The sequence below is a fragment of the Volvox carteri genome (genome assembly GCF_000143455.1).
Source record: "Volvox carteri f. nagariensis unplaced genomic scaffold VOLCAscaffold_47, whole genome shotgun sequence".
NCBI classification, from domain to species: domain Eukaryota; kingdom Viridiplantae; phylum Chlorophyta; class Chlorophyceae; order Chlamydomonadales; family Volvocaceae; genus Volvox; species Volvox carteri.
In genome coordinates, this window is record NW_003307590.1 from 1,031,315 (window position 1) to 1,048,237 (window position 16,923).

General features: G+C 51.0%; 2 protein-coding genes across 2 annotated transcripts in view; both read right to left on the reverse strand.

The window, feature by feature from the left end:
• Positions 1-1,791: 1,791 nt before the first annotated feature.
• On the reverse strand, positions 1,792-14,971 carry VOLCADRAFT_95897 (uncharacterized protein; the record flags this gene model as incomplete). Its single annotated transcript, XM_002954978.1, has 16 exons — positions 1,792-1,890; positions 3,499-3,719; positions 3,883-3,990; positions 4,570-4,888; positions 5,290-5,411; positions 5,897-7,097; positions 7,678-7,871; positions 8,127-8,171; positions 8,501-8,710; positions 8,933-10,054; positions 10,432-10,504; positions 11,328-11,497; positions 11,864-12,506; positions 13,585-13,771; positions 14,020-14,124; positions 14,490-14,971. The coding sequence occupies 16 exons, from the start codon at positions 14,969-14,971 to the stop codon at positions 1,792-1,794; spliced, it is 5,301 nt and encodes a 1,766-aa protein (XP_002955024.1).
• Positions 14,972-15,953: 982 nt separating this feature from the next.
• VOLCADRAFT_95898 (uncharacterized protein) overlaps positions 15,954-16,923 on the reverse strand; it is a gene marked incomplete at both ends in the record, with an annotated part of 3,118 nt that continues 2,148 nt past the window's right edge. Inside the window, 2 exons of the mRNA XM_002954979.1 lie at positions 15,954-15,961; positions 16,225-16,678. Of these exons, the coding sequence (XP_002955025.1) occupies positions 15,954-15,961; positions 16,225-16,678 (462 nt within the window). The remainder of the gene's footprint in view (positions 15,962-16,224; positions 16,679-16,923) is intronic.

Below are 16,923 nucleotides of genomic sequence, written 5' to 3' on the forward strand. Positions count from 1 at the left end.
GCACCGTTCGCAGTCCCGCACACAAATCGCAGTCACTCGCGTTAAATTTTAAATGGTGGCGCTTAGTTTGCGAAATACTGCGAATGCATTCGCAGAGGTAGCAGACGCACATGCATTCGCAAGATTCGCAGTCGCGTATTCAAATCGCAATTCCTTGCGTTTGGCGATACGTTCGCGTTAAAAGTCGCCTGGTCGCGTTTTGGGTCGCGTAAATCTCGCGTTATCATTCACCGCATTCGCACATGCATACGCATTCGCAGTCGCGTATGTCGTATGTAACGCTCGCGTTTCAAGTCACCTTGTCGCGGTAACGATCGCGTTAAGTTTGCGTTAGTTGCTTAAGCTAACGCACTGCCAGCCAAAATTACTCAGCTCGTTTGCATGCGAATGAAGATGAAGTGCGTTAGGCCATACGCACAAGCGAGCCGGTGCGTTACCAGTGCTTAAAATCGCGTTTCATCGCGTTAGCGTCGCGTTAAACTCGCGTTAAACTCGCGTTAAGCCTCGTAACGCGAATTTAACGCGACATAACGCGATCACCCGTTGTCATAGTGATCCGTTAACTTGCCTTACCATTCTGTAATCAGCAGGTCACTTCGCCCTCCATTTCGCGATGCTGGCTCATATGCATAGTGACAAACCAGGGCTTAGTTAGGGATGCTAGTCATTTCACCCCAAGGCGACGAGCATTGGATCCTAAAGCTGTTTGTGAACTCGGTCTATGTCTTGAAATTTACCTCTGTACAGCATATGTAGAATCAAATCTAAAGATGTGAACACGGGCAGTCTTGTTAGGAAATTTTCACCTGGACGGTGATGGACATTCGAGCAGACCAGGAATAGTGGAGCTGTCGCCACCGTTAATTCGGCAGTTTCCATTGGAGGCCGGTGCCGTGCTGAACCCGAAAAAGTCACTGACTTCGCAGAAGTCGGCATGGATATGGTGAGATGGATGAGGGTGCTCCGAGGCTTTGGGGCGGGAAGGACGGGACCGCCAGTTTAGTGGCTACGAGTGAATCTATAACCCGGGGCCCCCTGCTTCACACATGTGCCAGTGAGAGAGGGTTTCTATTCTTACTTTGCATTGAGGCTGTGCATCTGAAAGGATTACATATGTATGCATGCAACAAGTAGCAGTGTTCAGTATAATGCATGGCTGCTACAAACAAAGCAGAACCAATCGTATGCATTAGTAAACTAATGCATGGCAACAGCTGGCAAGCAAACTAATCCAAAGGATTAACGTTAACTATCGGTACAACATGCTGCGCATCGATGGATATCCACCTCTCCCACCTTTATGTAGCCTGCAATTGTCTAGCGAGCGAGTGATGAGCATCGTAATAAGCCACGCAAGTGCCATCCAGTAGCAAACCTTGCGTAACTTGAGACACGCACTTGAAATTGACAGCGGCACAGTACTCCTAAGTGATGGACATATGTAGACACATACCTAGCACACCCTCAAAAGGACAAGGAATGCTCAACGGGCAGGGAAATGCCCATAATGACAGCTGGGATCCCATAATATATTAGGGGATATTTATGCAATCACATACAACCGCTCGCAATCTGGCGGAGATGTCTATATCTCCCCAAGTAGCCAAAAAAAGACGAGACTGGCTGCCGAGCTTGCACAGGTCATAATAAGTTCTCCAGCAGAGGAATGCCGCATGAAATGTCGCTCCGCCATTCACGCCTCAACCAACTTGGACTACATATAGACCACCAGGATGATAGCAAAGCTGTAAATTATTAAGGGGCCTCAAACATCCCACAACTAGCTGCACCTTACTCCGAAATAAAGTACGTCCTTGATTCGTGATTAATTCCTGTAAGCGATCGCGAGTCCTGGCACCCCTCCCGGCGCCCCAGCTGCCCTGCTGCGGCCTGCAGGCAGCGGACGTTGCCCAGGTTCCACGCGCAGTAGTACTAGTGTTGCGTACTAGTAACCAACACCGCCACAAATTAAAAGTACTGTCCATTTTTGTCCAGTAGTCCAGTAAAATAAGTTCAACAGCAGTTCCATAGCAGCTCATTAATAAAGAGGTAAATGAATTCAAATTCAAGTTGCCCGTTCCAAGTTTGGAACAACTCACTAGTAGGCTGGCCAATAATAGAAAATTTTGAAATGCACAGGTCAACCGCCGTCTGCATGTGATGGATGCATCATGATGCATCATTGCATTGCTGCTTGAAATTACAGAACAGCCTAGCTATTATTGAGCCGCCTGCCCTCGTGAACGCATCCTGCTGCACATCTCCACTTGCGGCAACAAAGCCTGCGCCCTGTTAAGGCAGGGACCGCGCCAACGTCCCAGCAACACGGTAAGCCAGTGCGACAGCAGACGCATAGTGCTGCGTCTGAGCGTTATCCTCATCGATGATATCGACTCCCAGGCGGGTGAGGTAATGTACACAAGCTCTTGGTGCGTCGTATGCAGTTTGCCCCTGAGGTGATCGTTCGCGGTGATAGTTGGTTGCTGAAACCAGATAAGCGGTACGTACTGGGCAAAACACACACCATGTATAAATGCATACATACGTATGTACGCTGCAGCTGATGTCATCAATGCAAGCTCGTCAATGCTTATTCGTCCCAAGGCGGCAAGGATACCATTTACCAGGGCCACACAACACGCTATACACAACACCAAAGACAGCATACGGCACATCATATACACATCATGCATCACACATAACCCGCGCACCATGGCCATGAACCGTACATGAACCATATGCGTACATGTACCTTCCACACACTGTCCAACATCATGTTTAAATGACACTTGGCAACAGTCCATGCGCATGGTTAATAGTTATCGAGCCTACCTACTATGCAGCATAACAGTAATGGCAGATGGATAAGAAGCATGTACAGGCTACTAAGGAGCGCAGCTGCAGTGACATAGCACATTTGCCAACTGACAAATATGCGACTGACAAATGGCTCGACTATCCAGCACCACCACGACGAGCACATTCGAATATCAATCAGGTAAAAGCATAGCAACTGCTTACGTGGTTTTTGAGCTTATGCTAGAAAGCACGCACCCATAGACTTCCATATGCATGTGCTAATATTAGGACAGGATTAATCCTGGCTACCAAGGCTATGCCTGCGCTAATCCACCGCTGGTTTCACCTTACCTATCTTTGCATTCACGGCAGCAGCACGCATAGGGTATATGTGGACCTGCCTTGTGGACTGTGATACCTTCCCCGAGCGCTAGACCTGCCTCCATGCCCACCGACAGTCCGTTTCTTGCTGGTGGTTAAGGGCGTCCCTGGCTTCGCCACCACCATCTCCTTCCCCTTCAAGCTTTTGCATGTGGGGAATAGCGCGCAGGTCGGGATGATCCTGAGGGCCCCCAAGCACCAGATCACCATTTCTTGTTTGCAGCGCTAGCTCTTGATGTGCTATGTCACCGCCACCCTGTTCGATAACTGCATGCTGCTTAGTGGTGGTGGTTGAGCCACACACTGGCAGGCGCTCACAGTCCCCACCCCCCTGTCTGGAGCTGTCGAATACAGCAGGTATGCTGCTGTTGCTGCATCCATGAGGCTCACACTGTAGGCCAACAACGGCATCAGTGGAGGTGTCGCCGGTGCTGACACCAAAGCCACGCAGCTCTCCTTGCCCTGCCATGCCAGCAGTGCTGGTGTCAAAAGGTGCGCTGCTGCAGCCTGGAAAACTGGATGGAGCTGTCCCCTTCTGTCTGTCAGCAGCACCGGAGTCAGCCACTTGACCACTAGTCCGCCTTTGCGGTTGATTTGCGGCAACTGGTGAGCCATTCAGCTCTGGTTTGCTACACAACTGCTCCATCTGCTTCTTGCTAGGGAGCACCAGATGCAAAATGTGTTTCCAGTGGACCCACCGACCTTCCGTAAAATGCAGTTTGTGCAGCATGTTCCCAACTCGTTTGATGATGCGTATCACCTGCCACACCTCGTAGCTGATGGCCACGAGTGTAGTGAGGAGGAGGCAGGCTGCGTGGGGGAGCCGGGATGAATGCGATGAGCGTGAGTCATTTCTTGGTTCGGTCAGGATAACCGGCATGTAGGCCTGCCCCAACTGAAGGTAAGGCAGGCACATCCCCCTATTATTGTTGGTCTGCTTGTGTAGTTGCTGGCCGCTAAAAAGGCCTCTCAAGATGCTCGTCAAGCGCTTCGCGCGTATTCACAGTTGTTATGTGTGCCGTACAGTGTACCAGCTACTACAGCTTGCCTATTCGTGCGAACAAAGCCAGACCACTAGTAGCAACATGTGTCTGTCCTATTTTCTCATGTACATGTATAATACTTTTAGACTGGTGACCACGATGGAAATGGATATGTACATGGTTGCGCAAACAACGAACTAAGAACTTCATCAAAGCAAAAAGTTTTGATCGCTTATTTAGGACACGCCTTCGTATAATAGATAGGGACGGTCATACTATGCGAGGGTGTCGCCTATTGGCGATCAAAAAATCTACAGACGTGAAAACAGCAACTTAATGTGGACACCGACGCATACCAGACAGATTTCGAGCAAACAGCAAATTTAACCAGGCGGTCTTTGCTTACCTATCATTAGGTAGGTTGTTGGTGCCTCATTGTCCGGTGCGGCGTTCAGGAGCGCGAACGCACATATGAACAACACCAACTCCAAGCCGTGGCACACCAGCTCCATGACCAGCCTCTGCCTATGCAGGAAAGGCCTCCAAGCCACCATGTATAACAGGATGGCCAGCTGGGTCGAGCATAGGATTGCCAATTGCGGCACGCTTTGCCAGTGCTGGCCCCAAGTCCCCAAAATTATGGCGCACAGTACTTTGTGTGTGAAGTTTAAGGGACCAAAAGAGAGAATCCACTTGGTTTCGCGGCCAGTCTGCTGAGTACCATCCTGCAGAGCGGGGATTTGGGGGGGGCCTCCGAATTGTAGTAGCTGGTACACAGTACGGCACACATATATCGTCTACAATTACGAGTGAAGCGCTCGACCAGCATTTCGAGAGGCCGCTTCCGCGGCCAGCTACTACACCAATGGAGAGGTGAGTGAAACAAGGCAGGCAGCACATTCTCTCATCCTCGGCTACACACATTGCTTGCGCTAATATATCACTGACAGCCAAGTCCGCATGCATTTCCTTCGACCTAAAGGCATATCATGTGGGCAAGCATTGATGTCTATCTCAAGGGCCAAACATAACCTTGCATCGAACAAATGCAGTGATGTGTCTTTCTAGCATTTATGTGTCTTTTTTATAGCATTGTCCAGCGCCAGGCCCCGCCTAAAATACTTACGCCAATCCCATCTTCATACAGGAACTCGAAGCGTGCCAGGAAGTGCACAGGGGGAGTTACATGAAGCCGACATAGCCAGCAACATGGCCGGTAGTAAATCATGTACATTGGCACGGTCTTGCCTGGTAGGGATTGAAACCATGCACAAAGCGACCAGGTGTATGCAAACGTCTTAAACGCTCAATTCATAAACAACGCGAACATTTTCTCATGTCGTCCATCAGGTTCGATCCATCCTAAAATTAGTGGAGTCACCTACACGCTTGCAGCAACCGAAAGAACTACATCGCACCGATAGGTGTCGCTAGCTGCGGATGGAAATTATTTGGATATACGGCACTGAAGGAAGTAGCGAAGATAGTGGAGGTTGAGCAAAGGCCTGCCGCCAACCCAGGCTTCCTCAACTGCCCTTTAAGCATCGGTCAGCATCTTTGCAGCCCATTCAAATCCGCAAGCTGACGATTTCGTACAAATGCTGACATCTCTAGCAGCGAAGCATGCGCAGAAAAGATGGTAGGTTCGTTTGGTATGTGATCACGTATGTAAATTGACTGAAATTCCTGGCTTTTTTTGTTGTTCCCACGTCAGGTAGGGCATGCGTGCTTACCCGGATATAGGGGCAGCAACCGCTTATCGATTTCTGGTGGTGCCGATGCTGCATAGGCATCCTCTCTCAGCCGAAATTTGGACGGCTTTGGAGTTTTCTTAACCAGTTTTGTAGTCGCCCTTGCATTCAGACCTCCTGTAGGCTCACTCAAAGGTTTTCCTGGCACCGTAGCCGAAGAACCTTCTGTCGTCTCCGTCTCACCCAGCCCATGAATATCCGTCCCAGTTTCCACCTCCCCAGCTCTGGGGTCCTCGACGCTGCTTGGACGTGGGGTAAAGATGCTTAGGGATTGAAGGCCCCACAAGAACCTCTTTCGGGGCAAATTTGGTGAAGGTGTTGGGGGCTGGTCATGATCAAGGTTCGATGTCCCACAGGGAGGCGTGGGTGTAGCTTGGTCGTTACTGTCACTCTGCTCGCCATCAACAGTTGCAACTGAGTAACCGCTCGCCCTGCTTGGAATTGTCTTCAACTTCACTGTTCGTCGAGGGCTGTAAATACTGGTGGCTGGAACACGTCGCAAAAGACTTTCTTGCTGCTTGAACTCTGGCGATCTCCTGGCGGCAGGGTCCGCGAGCAAATTGTACATTACAAAGAACTCACGCTGCTGGGTCGTGCGTCGCTTGCCACTTGAACCGAAGCCTTTGCTTGGACGCTGTGTAACAGAAGATTTGTCAACAGTCGACTGACGTGGTGACAGTATCTGGAGCGGGAGCTGCATCATAATGGAGCCACGAGTACGGGATGAGACTGATGATCTCCTACGATGCTCATCCTGAGATGCCTCAATTGCCTCCGCAATCGGTCCTGCTATCGCTGCTCCCATCAAACCACTGGCAGCCAGGTCAATACCATCCTTGGTGTCGTGCTGATGGTCCGTGGATGATGACAATGTAGCATCCAACATGGGTGTCCTGTTGGAGCTACACTTAGGCGGCCTGATGGTCTGGAAAGCCGATGTTGAGCTGCTAGACAGTGCATTACTGCTGGGAGATGGTGCTGGGAACACACAAGGTGACCCAGCTCGTCCTGCAGGCATATCATCCATACCTGCCTGCGAGCTGGCTGCATGCCTTGGTGAAGTAGGCGGTGTGCTGGTGTCCCCTGTGCGACCAGAACTTCGGCCAGTAACAAGCTTCATAAGTGCAGTGATGAAAGGGAGCACCTTGGTGGGGTGCTTGGTATTACCCTTGCTCTTGTTGTCCTACGGACATGGTGAGATCACGAGGAGCAAAGGTGAGCATGCACATGTACATAACTCAAATCGTATTCAAAGGTTGCAAGGGTTGACTGCATAACGAGGAGTTATGCAGCATGTTACGGATTGTTTAAACTTCGCTTGTTGGTATATGCATATACACGAGGCAACATAAGCGAATGAAATGTGCACATTAACACATTAACACGTGTTACTCGACAACTTTCCAACGACGCCGAACACCGATATGCATGTGCTGTCTGCTGCTGGCATGGACTGACATGAATGCCAAGAGAATGGGCAAGTTTAGCCAAAAAAACTTGGCCATTCTCTTGGCAATAGTGTCCCCCCCTTGTGAAGGTCGCAATGATGGGTGCAGTATGCCTTGCTTGACCGAAGATCCTCCTGACTGCAGTATTAATCGGTTGTGCAACTATATGCCAGTTTCGATAACTTTAACCGGACACTGAGATGGTTGAAGGCGGTGGAATGCACCATATGCGCTGACATTCGACCTGTACACAACGGTTTGCCAAATAACGCTAACTCCATTGCCTTCCAGAAGCTCTTAGCTTCTATGGCTTACCGGTTCAGCTCCTGCCTCCGGTGTAGGCGCATGCGCCCTGCTGAGCCTTGATCGACGCTGCAGCTGGCTAGGCAACTCTGAGGGCTCCATAGCCTGCTGATGTACAGAAAGCCTTGGTGAAATTAAGCCCTGGGCAATAGGAACAGACCGTTCGCGCTCCTCTGGCTGGGTTGACTGCACTATGACGGTAATGCCTGATGGTGACAGCGGGTTTCCATCTTGTGCAGAATTGTTTGATGACATGAAGCTCGGCTGGACATTTTCGCCCATGTTATATATAGGGCTGGAGACCGCCTGCGGCTGCTGCTTCATTCTGGATGGGTGTGGCAACAATCTGCCTGACGGACTCCCCTGCCTTGATGTATGCAGTTGGCCTCGCTGGCGAGGATCATCAAGAGACGTTTGGTGGGCGGAAGTGGCTCCAGATATAGCATCTCCTCTAACCGCACCCGAGTGGTTGATGCCCCAGGGAAGGACATTTTGGATCTCCTCCGCTGCAAGCATTTAAGTAGGCGGAAACCAGTCAGACGGCCAGGCCTGAGGCGTCAACCATTTAGTTGCTTTGCTACAAATGCATAAATGTGGCTATGAGTGAATAGAGGATGACGGGGGGATGTGGCTGTAGAGGATATGTTTCTCCTTACATGAAGCAGTCATACAGCTGAAATGTCAAGAAGTAATCTCGGCGAGTTCAATGCAAACAGTGCAGCGTCTGACGAGGTACATAACATGGCAGTATTTGTGTGCTTCGGAGGATGATGTATATGCTGGTCCACGCACACATCCCGTGCAACATGAGTGATGAGTGCCACCTGTTACCCACCTCGACTTGAAGACGCGGCTTCACCGAGGTTAGATGTGTCCAACGTTAATTCCACCAAATCAGGTTCTGCCTTAATACGCTTAGGGTCGTCCAACACTGGCTCCATCGAAGCAGAATTTGTATGCACTGTTTGCATTATTGATGTCCCAGCGAACACACTGGCAATGGCTGAGCTCTGTTGCTGCAAGTATGGTGCAGCATTGGACACACCTGCTGGAGATATCGACGATGTATGAATTGGTGATTGCGCCAACCCTTCATCAGACGGGCTGCCTGCTTGCGCGAGCGGCCCTTTCACGGGAGCGTTGTAGCCCAACAGCGCGCTATGCATGTCTGCAAGTCGTGGCCAGCTACCGATGCCTGCTGACCTGGCAGGTGTGGTCCCACTGATAATGTCAGCAGGACTCTGCATATGTTCGAATGGAGTCTCACCACAAACCTCCGTTGCTGTAGCTATGTCCTGATTTGGTGAACCTGCCGTACTCTTCTCATGTAGACACTTTGGATTAGCAGTAGAGCCTTTGGCAGCTGTGCTGGGGGTATCTTGCAGGTCGGTCATGTCAGCAAGCTGTGGCCAGCGGCTGACGCCATCTGGCTTAGCACATATGCCTCCCTGTGCTGACTTTGTGGGCCCCAATTTCAGGATTCCCATGAAATCGCCGCAGGTACCATTAGCCCTATGCTTGCTTGGCAGTTTCCTGTCTATTGATTTCTGGTCCTTGGATTGCGCTTGCACCATGTCACCCTCGTTGGCCGTGCTCACCCTAATGGATGCTTGTGGAGTTGCATGAGTGGATTTGTATAACTTGTCAACCAACTCTGATAGCTTCAGAAAGGTAGCAGAAGTCCCTTCAGTTCCAGGGTGTTCGATTGACTGCCGGTTTGTTGTGCCGCATACGCCGCCTTTACTGCCATCTGGACTCACAGGACGGCTTGCAAGCAGTTGCCGACTAGGTGACCGCGCTATAATGCTGCTAACTGGCCGCCGGCACCCAAACGGAGGTTTTTCCTCACTGGCTGATGATGGGGCTTCCGTCCTGCATCCCAGGTGGTCAGGGGGTTGTGTGGAATCTTGCCAGTAGTCAGCGTTATATCGAGGTAAGCTTTTATAGTACTCCTCTGAACCCGGGCGCACTTCTTGCCTATCTAAGACCACATCCTGCTGGGCATGAGGAAGGAGGGAAGCTTGTTTACTGGAAACCCCACAAGCGCCACCGGAGGCATTTGGCCCGCCAACGTTTGAAGTCCGGGAGCCTTCAGATGACGCAACCATTTGCTGGAATTTGATCATCATGCTGCTCATTTGAACTCCTGCAGCCTCCGCTTCGGCCACCTGAGTAGTGCTCCCAACGGAACCCAGCGCATTGCCACCCTGTTGCTGAGCACGCTGTTGAAAAGAGAGCAGGTGCCTGCTGCGTCCAATAACCAAGCTCATGCTGTTGCGCGCCATACTGCGTTTGTTGCGACTCCTGACCGACTTAAAGAGGATCTTACTGGGTCTAGGAGATTCTTTGGCAGGTACTGTGCAGTCATCGCTTGTTGCAAAAGGGCCACCTTGCAGGCAAGCAAAGCAAGCAGCATGTCCGGGCGCGGGGAATAAACACGGATATTATTGCTATTTAATGAGCAGGTCAGCAGTTGAAAATCAGGCACCTGCAGATATGTAACTGCCAATTGATCACTACGGTGAACATGTTTGCGTTCTCAATCTAAACTGTTGGTCTTTAATGAGTGGGTTGGCCAGCGTGTGTGGGTCATCCTATGCTGCTGCACCCTGCTGCATGCATGTCTGCACAAAACAGCATATCAGCCTACCTCCAAATCGAATGTTATGTTGTGAGAGCATAAACGACGATCAAAACAGAGAGTCATATAAGGAGTAAATTCGAGGTCCAAGGAAAACGCGAAGACGCCGCGCACAGCAGGCTCACCAGCATCAGCACCAGGCACCACATCCCAGTGTGGTCCAAGTGGTGAAGCAGCCTCTGTGATTGTGCCGGGTTTCTGTGTGCGGCGGACAACGGCCGGGGAGCAGATATCTTTTCATTTCATGGAAAGAAGCATGGACGATGGTAAGGCCTGGTGGGGAGAGCGAAGAATGAGGCGGCGTCTGTAAGCCTGATGCGTGGGAGCCATGCACCTAAAACCCAAGGGTAACTAGGTCAGAACTCAGAAACCCGAAATGAATTTATAACATGTAGATCTTTTGGGTTGGGGCCCCAGGCTGAATCGCGTCAAGGAGCCCCCGCCCTGTGGGTGTGGCCATGTGACCATGTCATGGAAGGCGTGATGAAGGTAAGGCAGGAGCAAAGGCGAATGCCTATGATTGTACAGCATGACATACGAATAGTCATCTGGCCATAGCTGGGAATCAGATGCCGATCGCTACATATGTGTGAAGCACCTGCCCCAACGTGAGAAGCTTTTTGCATTACGATTCATATTATTATGTACGGCAGACAGTGCATCTCTATGTCCCTTTTCAGCGAATAGTACGACTTGCAGCATATATACCACAAAATATTTACCACAAAATATTTACCACAAAATATATACCACAAAATATATACCACAAAATGCAGCACATATACTACAATACCACCGTACTATCATTTCTTACCTAAAGGGATGACTCAAATATAAAACGATCGGCCGCGGTATTTCTCTCCCAGTTCCAACTCATTTGGGCGGGCTTTCGACACGGCCAAACAGACCATAACAGCCCTGTCGAAAGCCCCAATGTGTCGCTAGGGATACGCTTACAGTCGCAATGCTGGCCTTACTATTTACTAACCGCATTCCACTTATCTGACAATGTTGCACTCACCTCCTCGAGGTACCAGCGAGAAGCTGTAAGCCACCATAACGTTATGACATAAGGCAATAATACTATTAAAATTGCAAGCAACGCCGCAATCCGGTTGCTGGTCCATCTGGCAGCGGTGCCACTGCTGAGGGTGTGGCTCGCGTAAAATGCAATAGCTACCAGCAGCGGGCCTGCGGTAGGCGGCGGCAACAGGTGGAAATAGGGGGTTGCCAGGATGTGGGGACAGGGCTGACGTGCTTGGGCTCATGTGGGTCAAGCCCGTTCCGGACGTCGAATTAGTACAATTGTGATGTTGGGCGATGTAAGATTAAAATACTATCATCTTCCCTCCCTTCTAACCCCTCAAGTCATTACATTCCGGCCTCCTACTTTCTTTCACTCCATTGATTACCATCCCGTTCTCAAGGTCGTCGTAAGACTCGACCAGGTAATAAATATTGTAACAAACGGCTGGAACTGGATCAAACCAAGGAGTTTTACATTATTATATAGACCGAAGCTAGTTTTGACACCAGCAGCCATGTAAGCCTACATACCTGCAAGGGCTATTTCCGCTCTAGGAAAGTAGAGTGCAGAGGGTAGATCTGGCCCAACGTAGGTCCGAAAAAGCAAAACCACCCAAATGTGAGCTATGAGCAGGCTGCCCATGAGGACTGCCACTACGGTGAACATGAACAACAGACCCTGCGTTTCTGTCTCAAACGATGGCTTGTTGGTATTATTGTTCCAGCTGCTGGATGCATCGGGGGGCGTTGAGGGGGCGGCAGTTGAGTTCGCGACAACGGAGCTGCTATTATTATTGGCAAAAGGATGCCCCTTGCGGTCCAAAAACGTCAAGGACTTGCCGCTACCAGCAAAAGCTGTACCACCAATTGCGTATATGCTTGTTGGATTGGTGTTGTTTCCATCGCCAAATTGGGACTTGTTCCGGAGCCACGAAAGCAACACATCCACACCATTTACTTCATCCACAATGGCTTGGTCGGGTGATTTATTGATGGTCGTTGAGGTTGATGATGATGTTGTTTGCTTGAGGAGTAACGACGGCATCGGGGCCGTTTCAAAAGCCACTGCTGAGGGGGTCCTTCGGGCCACTGCTGAAATGAGGGTGCGGAAACGGTGGTGCTGGCGGGCGGGCTCTGCTTCAACGTACCCAAGCTGTGCTTGCCGCGGCGACGGCTGCGTCGGTGGTGGTGAAGTTGGTGGAGGTAGAAGCGGGTGTTGTTGTATGAGTTGGGAGTTCGGATCTGCTGGTTGTGTGGGTGATGGTAATGATGATGATGATGATGGAAGCGATGATGAGGGTGATGACAGGGATGGCGCTCGGGCTGCTCGGGGTGGTGGTAGCTGTGGAGGTGGGGCTCTGGGGAATGGTATTATTGGAAGCGCATTCATTTGACCTTTGCTGGCGCTTTCGGGCCACAGATGAACGCCTAGATCCGCTTTAACCTTTTCTTCCATGTAAACTTCGCTTGGATTACTGAAGGCGTTGTCTAGGACCGGAATGTTACCCTCAATACTGATGATGGACCACCGCAGATTGCTCGCTACTTTACGGTAGCGTGGACTAACGCCAGGGGATGCCAGGAGGGCCGTTATCGCCAGGATCTTGAGAGCCAACGGAAAGTTCAGTCCAGGCAGGAACGAACGTAGGTGGAGGTGTAATTATTTAAGTCATGTTTTTGGGGTGGCGGAGGGGTAATGTACACCTTCCATTGAGGCCCCGGGAAAACTTAAATGACATAAAACGTGAAACACGGCAGTTGTTACATGTCAAGCTCGTGCAGGTAAGCTTCAATGCCGTACAAACGGGTTACAGATCAATGCCGTACAAACGAGTTACAGGTCAATGCGGTACATAAGGATTACAGATCAAGGCTGTGCAATCACAAGTCGTCAAACAAATGAGCATCTCGAGGGAGTTTTCGACCACCACGTTACCCGGCACGTTACATAGGACGACTGCCTAATAAAGGTAACAGACAAGTGCTGCGGGTCGCTCGTGCCTAGAGAAGCTGAATGCAGGCCAGGTTCAACGCCACGCACAAAGCTACCTCGGAAAGCACCAGGGATAAGCAGCAGAATGATTTGATTCATAAGGACAGCCGCGTATGCTACCCTGCCGTTGTATGTATTGCATCTTCACGGAATGAACATCCCCATGTACATCTGTACGTGCCGGGTTCCAGATCAGGCAACTCCCAGGCGGGTAGGTGAAAGATGGCTGACAAATCCCACAAGCAAGCAACTTGCACACCTGAAAATGGTACACTGTCTGCAGCATAGACACGTGTGATGACCATAGGGAGATGAAGGATGCCGCGATGGTGATGACCATAACAGCTTTAAGAATGACTCCGATGAAGCGCCCCCCTGTACCATTGATTGTAGCTGGATTCGAACCGAGCACTGCTTCCGTAAGTTCAGTTTCCAGGAGGAGCGACCTTCCAGGAGGTGTGTTACCGAGGAGTACCGAGGAGTCAGCTTATTCAGAGAGATTCTGGAAGCGCGGTACGCATGCATATAAATCCAGTATTTGCTTTTATCCAAGCTCATTATCGTTACAGATGTAACTACTGTAGCCTTCTAACGATGTAATTCCCTTGAACTTGTGCATCTCTAAGCCAGCAAACCACCGACTATCTAGCAACATGCACGTCAGCCTTTCGTGGCCTGACCCGCGGCTTCTGACCGTGCTTGTAGTAGCTGGCCGCTGATGAAAAAGCCTGTCGAGATGCTGATCAAGCGCTTCGCGCGTAATTGTAGTTGATATGCGTGCCGTACTGTGTACCAGCTACTACAGTGCGTGACAGCCACGCACGTGTCAGAGATAACCAGGCGGCCCTCCATGCTACACGCATATGATAGTCCACAACTCGATGTCTAAGACATGCATCGTGCATCACACAGTACTCGTGCATCACACAGTACTCGTGCATCACACAGTACTCGTGCATCACACAGTACTTTGCCTGTAAGGCAACTCGCAGGCCAGCTGAACGTGGCACGTGCTGCTGCCGCGAAAATTGTAACACCAATATTATAATATTGCACATGAGATGTGTTTATAACCTTGACAACAGACGATGTGGATTGATCAGATTTCTATGCCCCCTAAATTTATTTGCAGATGCCGTGATGCCGTGTATGCCGTCCCCTCACCTGGACACTGGATTGCCCGCCAGATCCGTCACCATAGAACCATTCAATACGGTAATCGATGGTTTGTCGCCCTCAGAAGCAAACAACACCGCTAAGCATGATTGCACATAAGAAAGACCTGATGCTGCTGCGAATAGTGCAGCTTGGCCAAGCTGGGCTGATGCTGGCCGCTGGATCGGGGGAGGTTGCCAGCTGCCATCCATCGCCGTTGGCGCGCTCCCAACCGCTGCCATTTCCATTGGTGTCGCCTTAGCCACTTCAGCCGCCATTTCGGCTGACACGAAGCATTTCGCACTAAGAAGGGTTGCAGTTCCAGACAGCTGCAAAGCTGATGACAGGTCAAAGTCCCGAAGGGGCTCAGACAGGTTGAGCTGGAGGAGCAGGTAGCGCAGGGATGGTACCTTGACGGCAGTGATGGGATCGGCAAGGGTTATTGTGGTCTTGGATACGAATAGCTGCCCGATGACATATGGCGGCTCCATGTCCACTACCACCCACCTCCACCAAACAGATCCAGACACCTAGCGTATAGAGCGCCGGCAGGAAGGAAATGTTTTGCGGGGGATTTTGTCAGTTTGATTGCAAAATCCAAGCTCTATGGCATAAACGGGGGGGTACAACCCCCCCTTTTATGCGTAACCCAGGGGGTAGGGCTAGGGGTAAGGCTTAATATAAAACGTCACTTGGCCCTGCTGCAGGAATTTGTAGTTCCGGCCGACGAATCGGATGCTATTAACACGATGTGTGTGTCGCCCAATTCATGATCAAAAACACTTTACGTAATTGCGCGCGGTCATGCATCAACAGAGAACACAGGCAGGCAGGCAGGCAAGCCGCAAGCAGGAGGGATGGTAAGACCCCAAATCAACTCCGAGTCAGGGGGAGTCCCCCTTGCGCCCTCTTGAGCTACAGTTACAAGGCTAGGCCGCTAGGGCAGGTTGTCGGTTGTGTGCATATTGTATTTACAGCTAGTGCACGTCCACACAGCATGTAAGCTGCAGCTTACCTGAATCCGTATCAGGTAGTCACCGCTGGATCCAGGATGCATTCGCCACGCCGCAGCAATGCTCTCGGTATCGCTTTCCCCCAGCTCCTGCCATTGCAATGATCGCGCTTATGATCAGTGGCAGCGCTTATGAAGTAGCGGGTATTACATATACACAGGGCATCAGCAAAATGCAAACAGTGAAACTAGCTGTAGCAGCTGATACATATTATGGCACACATATCATCTATCCATACGCCCTAAGGCGGCTTTTTGGCATTTTCAAAGAGGCCTTTTCAGCGGCCAGCTTCTACAATAGCAAGTATGGTGAACACATAGACTTCCGGCTGCAGCCGGAAAGATACAAATGAAGCCATACACGTGCCATTGCGTAATTTAGATGGAACAGGATAAAAACCCATGCATACATACTTATTACTGCCTTTTAGCTTAAATTAACTTTATCCCAGATTGTTTCCCTAGCTACCTGCAACACAGTGCCATCCGTCCGTGTTGTGTTTGTTGTTGAATTGCCACCGTGCATTATAAGGTCCTCCAGGGAAGGAAGATCGGATGCTGCTCCTTCTTCTGCTGCCCCTTCTGTTGCCTCCGCAGCAGCCGCTGCTGCTTCTGCTGCTGCTGCTTCTGCTGCTTCTGCTGTTTCTGTTTCTGCTGCTGCTGCTGCTGCTGCTCCTGCCGCTGCTGCCCCTGCGGCTGCAGCTCGACGACGATTTCCCGGGCCAGGAGCACCAGGCGACGACTCTTGTTGCTGATGGCGCCAGGGCGAAACCAGCGCCGAAAACGAACGTGCTAAATTGTTTGGCTCATCCCCGCTGATCCTATCACCAATGCCAAGCATGCGGCTCCCAGTAGTGATAGTCTCGCTGCTGCTGCCACTGGTGGTAGTGGGACTGCCCTTGGCCAGGCCAGCATATACGTCATAATTGCCACCAGTAACACCGTAGCTACCCTGAGTTTCGGGCCCTGAGGAAGTTGAGGTATAGAGCAAGGATGTCCCATGTGCGAGCACATTGTACATGATACCGCAGCCACAGGCCTTACAATAGAGTTTTGAAGGCTGCCCGAGGACCGAGATGGCGATGTAAAAGGGTCCCCGAGAGATTGTGGATACAGCAAAGCTGACTTGGCTTGCTTCAAGAGAACAGACGATGGCAGGGGGTGGAGGTGATGGTGGTGTGGGGGGCTGCGGGGAAGGTGGAGGAGGTGAAGGGGGAGGAGGAGGAGGTGAAGGGGCCTGAGGAAATGATGGGGGCTTGGGGGGAGATGGGGATGGGGGATGAGGGGAAGGCGGGTGAGGAGATGGGGGATGAGGAGAAGGCGGAACAGGGGATGGGGGTTGGGGAGATGGAGGAGAAGGCGGAACAGGGGATGGTGGTTGGGGAGATGGAGGAGAAGGCGGAACAGGGGATGGGGGTTCGGGTGATGGAG